At 49.6% G+C, this 9,089-nt stretch overlaps 1 protein-coding gene across 1 annotated transcript in view; it reads right to left on the reverse strand.

Annotated features, from left to right (window-relative positions):
• LOC107115581 (zinc finger protein 658B-like) overlaps positions 1–7,052 on the reverse strand; it is a gene marked incomplete at its 3' end in the record, with an annotated part of 69,709 nt that extends 62,657 nt beyond the window's left edge. The window contains exons 1-2 of the mRNA XM_015417322.1: positions 6,981–7,052; positions 4,784–4,893 (exon numbers count right to left, since the gene is read on the reverse strand). Coding sequence (XP_015272808.1) covers positions 4,784–4,893; positions 6,981–7,052 — 182 coding nt within the window. The remainder of the gene's footprint in view (positions 1–4,783; positions 4,894–6,980) is intronic.
• Positions 7,053–9,089: the final 2,037 nt, after the last annotated feature.

The following is a 9,089-nucleotide window of genomic DNA, read 5'->3' on the forward strand; positions in this document are numbered from 1 at the left end:
AGATGTTAAATAGCATCGGGGACAACACTGCTCCCTGTGGCACCCCACACTCAAGGGGATGCCTACGGGAGCACCGGTCGCCGAGAACCACCCTTTGTCCCCGACCTTGCAGGAAAGAGGCAAACCATTGAAGGGCAAGCCCCTGAATCCCCACGTCGGCGAGGCGGTGGGTCAGCAACTGGTGGTCGACCATGCCGAACGCAGCCGACAGGTCTAACAACACCAGTGCCGGCACACCACCTCGATCCAGATGCCTTCGGAGATCGTCAGTCAGGGCGACCAAAGCCGTCTCAGTCCCGTGGCCCGGGCGGAAACCGGACTGGAAGGGATCTAAGACTGAAGCATCCTCCAGAAAGCTCTGTAACTGTAGCGCCACCGCCCTCTCTATAAGTTTGCCCAAATAGGGCAAATTGGACACAAGCCGATAGTTCGCCAATTCGGCCGGGTCCAGAGATGGTTTTTTTAGGAGGGGGCGGACCATCGCGTCCTTGAGCGCATTCGGGAACCGTCCCTCCAAGAGGGACATGTTGATAATATCCTGCAATGCGCCTCGCAACCCCTCGGGACCCGTTTTAATGAGCCACGAGGGGCACGGATCAAGGTCGCATGTCATTGAGTGCACAGAGACGAGCAATCTGTCCACTTCGTCCAGACTGAGCTGATTAAAACACTCTAAACCCGCTACCGAGGACGCGCAAGGGGCCTCAGGTTCGCTCACTGTCTCAATTGTGGCGGGCAGGTCGCGGCGAAGCTCCAAGACTTTATCCGCGAAAAAGCTCGCAAAAGCCTCACAGCCAATGTCCGATTCCCTAACATTTTGCTTGCCCTGAGGCAAGGTTGTCATACTCCGAATTACTCTAAATAATTGGGCCGGGCGCGAGCTCGCGGACGCAATCTCAGCCGCATAGAAATCCTTCTTAGCGGCCTTAACTGCCATCTCATAGGATCTCATAAACGTCCTATAAGATGCTCTTGTTGCCTCGTCGCGAACACGCCGCCACCGTCTCTCTAGTCATCTCAGTTCTCGCTTCAGCAACCACAGCCCCTGGGTATACCAGGGGGCGCAACTAACACGAGTACAGAGAGGACGCCTGGGAGCGATCACGTCGATGGCCGTGGAGAGCCGGACATGCCAGTCCTCCACTAGCTCATCCAACGAACCGCCAGGGGGCCTCAGATCCCGCAGAGCCCTCTGAAACCGCTCCGGGTCCATCAGGCCCCGCGGACGAGCAAAAATCCGCTCGCCGCCTACACAGGGTTGGGGTGGAATGCTCAGACGGGCCCTCAGGACCAGGTGGTCCGACCATGGCACTGCCTCGGCAGTGATCCGGTCCACCTCCACTCCCGCTGCAAAGATCAGGTCGAGCATGTGACCGGCCCTATGCGTGGGGGCCGATACGAACTGTGAGAGTCCCAGTGCCACCATGGATGACACCAGGTCCATAGCCCGGCCATATTTGTAAGGGAAGCTAAGGGTCTCTGCTTGTGGCAGGCATAACTCATCAGAAAATAATGCCACATGCTTGAGAAATGGCCACCAACCCCAGAATTATGACAAATGTTGGAGTGCCAAAAACAAAGGGAATTGGAACACCCTGAACCAAGTTATCTTCATGATAGGCAACATGTAACATGAGAGCTTTTCAGCAACCTGTCATATGTCTCCGATAGCTAGATCCCAGTCCACCATAGAAGGCTGCTGGGTGGCACACTCCCAGTCAGACCTACCTCAGAGGGTTATTGTGAAGGTAAAGGGGAGGCCAGGAGAACAATGCAGCTTTGGGCCCCCACTGGGGAGAAAGACTGGGTATGACATCTATATATCTAATTCTCAATAGTCTCCTCTGCCTGCAGATACTTATTTCCAACAACAGAGGGCTCACTCTCCCCCAACAAGTTTTTCTACAGACTCAGGGGACTCCGTAGATTTAGAGAAAAATCCAAAAAGTACAAAAAAACCCCCAACCCAACGTTGGGAAGGGTTGAATTCTCCCCCCATCTTTTATTCTAATGGCAAACCTGGCCAAATCTGCAGATCAAGCCCATTTACACAGAATGAAGAATATATTTTTTTACAAACCTTGGGAACTACCTAGGTTTGCAGAAAAATCTGAAGAGGGGATAGAGGGGGAGCATAAATCCCTTAAAACAGAGGAGCATTGTCAGCGCATGTACAGACAACACTTCTCCATTGTAGTCCCGAAAGGCATTTCAGATAGGCAATGGCTGGCGAGTGGAGGGCAAGTGGAGGGTGGGAGAACGCCAGGAAGAGCTGGCTGGGAGCGGGGCCCTCATATTCTGCCCCTTCCTACCAGGGCTGCCACAGCTGCCCAGGCCAGTGCAACCATGTGCCCATCATAGCTCTCCACCTCACAAGCACAAGACAATGCAGGTGCAGTGGTTGTGTGGGCGGGATAAACGGCAGTGTAGCGGGAAAGAAGAACTACTGTCTGCTGAAGCAGCTGTGGAGGTTACCCCCCCAGCTTGCCATGCTCTTTCCTCAGCTGTTCAGTGGTGAGCATTGGGAGGGAGGGATTGGGCAGGTAAGCAGCAACCTGACAAGGGGGAGCACTGATGATGGGGGGGGGGGACTAGAACCAAACAAGCACTGCACTGACAGTGGGAGTGGGGTGTTGTAAGTTCCAGGTGCGATGTCCCACTGTCTCAGACCACCAGAAGCAAGTGGACACAGAGTATTCAGGCTAGGGTTGCCAGATTTCTTTTGGGGGGTCCTGATTTTCCTGATTGGGGGGGAAGCCCCTTCTCTAGGCTTGCGGGGTAGGCATGAGCGGTGCGCGTTCTTTTAAAGCAGGGACCACCTGTGCCTGCCCTACAAGCAGCAAGATCACAACTTGCAAGGCAAGTGCCAGCGACTCCCACTTCAAAAGAGCGCGCAGCTTGCTGGGCAGGTGCGAGCGGCACCCGTTCTTTTGAAGCAGGAGTCGCTCACGCTTGCCCTACAGGCTGCGAGATTGCCACTTGTAGGGCAAGCACAAGTGGCACTCAGTCTTTTGGAGTGGGAGCCGCTCCTGCTTGCCCTGCAAGCTACAATCTTGCAGCTTGCAAGGCAGACACAAGCGGTGCCATACCTTGAATAAACCTTTGTTGGTCTTAAACGTGCCACTGGACTCTAAATTTGTTCTACTCCTTCAGACCAGCATGGCTGACCATCTGTTGTTGTTGTTCAGTCGCACAGTCGAGTCCGACTCTTCGTGACCCCATGGACTAGATCCCGCCAGGCCCTCCTGTCTTCCGCTGTCCTCTGAAGTTTGCTCAGTTTCATGTTCGTTGCATCGATGACACTGTCCAACCATCTCATCCTTTGCCGTCCCCGTCTTCTTTGACCTTCAATCTTTCCCAGCATCAGGGTCTTCTCCAGTGAGTGCTCCCTTCTCATTTGGTGGCCAAAGTATTTGAGCTTCATTTTCATTATCTGGCCTTCCAGGGAACAGTCAGGGTTGATTTCTTTTAGGATTGACTGATTTGATCTTCTTGCAGTCCAAGGGACTCTCAAGAGTCTTCTCCAGCACCATAGTTCAAAAGAATCTATTCTTCGGCCATCTGGATCCACAAAATATACCATCTGGATCCACAAAATATATGTTAACTAGCCAAGGCAGAGACAAAGATTCTCCCAACCTGAGATAGCATCGTCTGATCCTGGAGTTGGCAACCAAAGGGACTTCACTGTCATTAAGACACAGCAGGGGAATTAGCCAGGCTATTCTTCAGTAACAAAGCCTTTTGAAGTCCGTTGCTTCAAATGCAAAATGACGGGCCATCTGGCGAACAATGTAAAGCTGAAATGCAGGTAGAGCCCAAAGTCTTTAAGAGGAAAAATACAAGCTTATTTTAAAGCTAAACATTACTCTGCTTTTTTAGAGGAAAATGCAGATCCATTTTCAATTCTTATTGATTCGGGAGCCTCAGCACACATGTTCAAATCATCAGAACTCTTTTAAAATATTAAACAACTCCAAATGCCCACTCAGATCATTTTTGGGAATGAAAGGAAGCTGAAAACTTGGCATTCAAGAGACATTTACATGCTATCGCTAGTAGATGGCGCCAAAGGATTACTTTTGAAGAATGTGCCCTATGCTGAGCGAATCAGCTGGAATTTGCTTTCACTTGCACTGCTAGATGAAGCTGGGTGTAGGTTTCAACTTGAAAAGGGAAAATGCATACTGTCTCGTGATAATGAGATCCTCCTTACTGGAATTAAAAGGAATGGACTTTACTATGTACAAGGAAATGCTCTGCCACAATTATGCCCAAATGATGACGACTCTGACAAACTTTTTGAAATGCCAGAGAACGCTTATGAAGAAGAAAAGAGATTGGATTTGTAACCTGCCATTCACTACCCAAAGGAGACTCAGAGCAGCTTACAAACTCCTTCCCTTCCCCTTCCCACAACAGACACCCTGTGAGGTAGGTGTGGCTGAGAGAGCTCTGAAAGAAACGGCTTTTTTCAAGAACAGCTCTTATCAGAACTATGGCTTGCCCAGGGTCATCCAGCAGCTGCAAGTGGAGGAGTGGGGAATCAAACCCGGTTCTCCCAAATTAGAGTCTGCACACTTAACTACTACACCAAACTGGCTTTCCATGAAGAAATGAATGTTGCTGAAATATGTTCACACGACAAATGCAGACATTTCTGGCACCGCAGAGCCTGCCATAGGGGTGTCCAGAGCATTTTGAACTTGCAAAGTAAGGATCTTGCCATTGGAATGGACTCTGTTAAATGAAAAACTACTTTTGACTGTGAAAAGCAGACTACAGTGGCAAGTTCTGCTGCTGAAGCAGAATACGTGACAGCCGCACTAAGCTGTCAAGAGACACGTTGGCTGCTACAACTCCTGAAAGACATCGGTCTAGATGTACCACAGCCTGTTATAATGTATGAAGACAATGAAAGTTGAATCTGCATTTCTGAGAAAGGAGATGTGAGTCAACACACCAAGCACATCGACATGGAAGTATCACCTGCTAAGAGATCTGCAGAAAGAAGGCGTCGTCAAGCTGATCCGCTGTCCAACGAAGGAGATGATTGCAGATGCTCTCGGCAAGCCTCTACCCACAGAACGACTTGAAGTCCTGAGAGATTGGATGAAGTTGGTGCAACTGAGCCACCACGGGCCATCGAGATGGGGTGCAATGTCCCAGGTGCAATGTCCCTGTGTCTCAGATGTCCAGAAGCAAGTGACCCCAGGGTATGCAGGCAGATAGGCAAACTCTAAGCATCTTCCTGTTTACTTTCTACTGTCACATTCTCCCTTCGAGGTGCAGACAGGGCCGGCTCACCCACTAGGTGAACTAGGCATTCGCCTAGAGTGCTGGGCCCTGGATGGGGCGCCGAGCTGTGCCTCCCCCCCCCCCCCCCAAAAGCCCGCGAGCAGCTCTCCAAGTGTCAGCACTTCACTAATTGGGGAGAGGCATCCGGTGAGCATCCCCCACCTGGAGACAGGATCCCCTCCACCTCCCTCCCAAACTGCCTTTAGAAGCGGAGCACGAGAGAAATCTCTCTTCCATCTTGGAGGGCGCTGCAGGAACATGTGGGGCGTACTCGCTGGGTCTGACAGCTGCGGAGGGGGAGGAGGCGGTGGCGGCGGTAGCAAAAGGGTGGCTGGCTCCAGAGGTTTCCAGGCCCCACCAGGAGGTTGGCATCTGCACCACAAGGCAGCCTCGCCTAGGACACAGAAACACCCCGAGCCGGCCCTGGGTGCAGATGAACACTCCTTGGGGGAAAGCAACTTCCTTCTGTTTTCTCTCTCTCTTCCATACACACAAGATGGGGTGCAGGGTGCCCCTCAGCATCCACTCCCATCTGTTAGCTAGACAGCATAGGAACTGCCTCTATTTCTCTACCCTGCACTATCAAGTATTTCTAGAACAAAACAGTTTTATTATTTTGTTTTAACTTGAAACAGTGGCTCTGAGTAACTTTGCAACTTTGCAAGCACATGGTCAGGTCTGAGAAAAGCACCGCTGAGTTAAAGCCTTTTGCACTCTGCTAACTAAAGCATTCATGGAACTGCGGTGGCTCAAGTGGTTAAGACACTGAACTGCAGGCTGTGGAAGGTCAGTAGTTCAGCAGTTCGAGACCCGAGTGTGCCGCATGACAGAGTGAGCTCCCGTCTCTAGTTCCAGCTCCTGCCAACCTAGCAGTTCGAAAGCAAGAAATTGCAAGTAGATAAATAGGTACTGCTTCAGTGGGAAGGTAACAGCGTTCCGTGCGCCTTGGTGTTGAGTCATGCCGGCCACATGACCACGGAAACGTCTTCGGACAGCGCTGGCTCTTCGGCTTTGAAACGGAGATGAGCACCGCAACCCTAGAGTCAGATTCGACTGGCTTTCGAGCAAGGGAACCTTTACCTTTAACTAAAGCATTCACTGTGCTTCAAGTCCTTTTCTGGGACATAGAGTCAAAGACAGAATTAGTGAGGGAATATTCCTGTTTCTCATGGGTTCCTGCTGGTTTGATTCCCCACTCCTCCTCCACGGGAAGCCTGCTGGGTGACCTTGGGCCATTCATAGTTCTCTCAGAGCTCTCTCAGCCCCATTTACCTCACAAGGTGCCTGTCTGTTTGATAGACAAAAATGGGGTACAAAAAACAACTCTTCCTCTTCTTCTAATTTGTAATGCTATTAAAAATAATATGTCATTTGTAATTGAGATAAGTAGCATTTACAAAGGTCAATTACATCTTCCACCAACACACACAGAAAAATATAGCAACCCAGTCCCTGAACTGGGAGTTTTAACTTTTGTCCCACGTGTATAAATGGTTTTAAATATGTTTTATATTTAATACTGGCTTATGCCTGATTGTAAGCCGCCCTGAGCCCCCGTAGCGGGGAGGGCGGGGTATAAATTGAATTAGGCGAGGGTTGCCAACATCCCTGAAGAAAAATGACCTCTCTTTTTAATAGAGGCTTGATGGGATGTTGTTTACCATATGATGTTACTTTCTTACCTTGCCATCAACACCTTCACCTGCCTCTTCCAGGGATGGGATTTCTTCTTCCTCCAGGCTGTTGGCCACCATAGCTGAGAAAACTCTGGCCAAAATTGTGACTGTCCACCATCCCGTTCACTTCTTATAGAGGGCCAGCCAGGCATCGTTCAGAACTGCCTTTCTTGTTCAGCAGCTTAACACCCCCCCTTCTGCATTTAAAGACTGCATAATAATTTGGTTCTCTTACCAACAGCAAAGCAGGAAAAAAGAATAGCAACAAAAATATCACCGAATCATAAAATCATAGAGTTGAAGGGATCTCCAGGGTCATCTAGTCCAACCTCCTACACAATGCAGGAAGTTCACAGATACCTCCCCCGATATTGGATTTATACCCCACCCGTCACTCGGAGTCTCAGAGTAAGATGGCAAAAAACCTCCAAGATCCCTGATCAAACTGGCCTGGAGAAAAATTGCTTCCTGACCCCAAAGTGGCAATCAGCATTTCACTTGGCATGTAAGGAAGGGGCACAAGAACTAAGTGCTGAGGCAACCCTTCCTGCCCTCCTACTCATAATCTGCCTAAGTCCACAGAATGGGCATTGCTGTCAGATGGCCATCTAGCCTCTGCTTAAAAACCTCCAAAGAAGCTCACAACCTCCCAATAGTAAATTGGGAAGGGTAGCAAATACAGTAAAAGACAGTGTCAGGATACAGAATGATCTTGACGGGCTCAAAAACTGGGCTAAAACAAAATTAATTTTTTGGGGGGACAAATGTAAAGATTTGCATTTAGGTAGGAAAAATCAAATGCATAATTATAGGATGGGGGAGACTTGTCTTGGTAGAGGTAGCATCTGTGAAAGGAATCTAGGGGTCTTAGTAAACCATACATTGAACATGAGTCAGCAGTGTGATGTGGTAGCTAAAAAGGCAAATGCAATTTTGGGCTGTATCAAGAGTACCCAGATCACGCGAAGTGATGGTACTACTTTACTCTGCTCTAGTTAGACCTCACCTAGAGTATTGTGTTCAGTTTTGGCCACCACAATTTGAGAATATAGACAAGCTGAAATGTAACTGAAAAGTATGCAGACGGAGAGTGATTTCAGCAAAGCGTACTTTATTAGATCAGGAACAAGACGGCTTTGGCCGGCTCGCCAAATTCCCTGAGAAACCGCCACCCAAAACACACACCCACTTCCCAATAGGTTATTTACAGTGGCCGAGAGTCCCATTGGCTTCTCGGCCAGGAACCTAGCCCCCTGATTGGAGCAGGATAGGATCCGCATAGTCCATTGTCTCTTGGAGCGAAGCTCGACGTTTGTCTCTGGACTTGTCTGGACTTGATACACTACAGTAACAAAGGTAATGAAGATGGTGAGGAGTTGAGGAAAGGCTGAAGTAGCTGGGTACGTTTAGTGTAGAGAGGAGACAACTGAGATGTGATATGATAACCATCTTCAAGTACTTGAAGGGCTGTCATATCAAGGATGGTGTGGAGTTGTTTTCTGTTGCCCCACTAAGTCAGACAAGAATAATAATAATAATAATAATCTTTCAATTTATTGATCGCTCAATCCTTGCAACTGCCGGCTCTGAGCGATTTACAGTTACTCTTAACACGGGACTAACAATGAGGGGGGTAAGGGAGGACAACATATATCATTTAAATTACACACATTCCACAGCCGACAAGGAATATATGGTGATCTGCGGTGAACATCAGGCATGGTCCCGGCAGCCTCTCTCTCTCTTTCTCTCTTCTCTCTCGGCGTCACTTTTTTGATGTCGTCAGCATTTTTCTCGGTCGCAGCACACCACTGCCACCATCTGGCCGTAATGGCCGGAATGTCCCATTGCGGCTGCGTAGATCTTTTCTCGGCTTATGATTTTCCGCACGGACCTTCCGTTATCGGCTAACACCTCACCCATGAGGGGGATTTAGTGTGCCCGCCCTCTCTAAGGAGCGGTACCCATTTTATCTACTCGCCGAAGCTTTCGAACCGCTGGGTGGACGGCGAGCTGGGGACAAGACTTGGTAGCTCACACCAAGTGCGGGGCTCGAACTGACAGCAGTCCTGTTCAGCTCAGATGTTTAACCAGAGGATAAATCCCCTGTGCCAC

The sequence above is a fragment of the Gekko japonicus genome, unplaced genomic scaffold (genome assembly GCF_001447785.1).
Source record: "Gekko japonicus isolate JY-2015 unplaced genomic scaffold, Gekko_japonicus_V1.1 scaffold2083, whole genome shotgun sequence".
NCBI classification, from domain to species: domain Eukaryota; kingdom Metazoa; phylum Chordata; class Lepidosauria; order Squamata; family Gekkonidae; genus Gekko; species Gekko japonicus.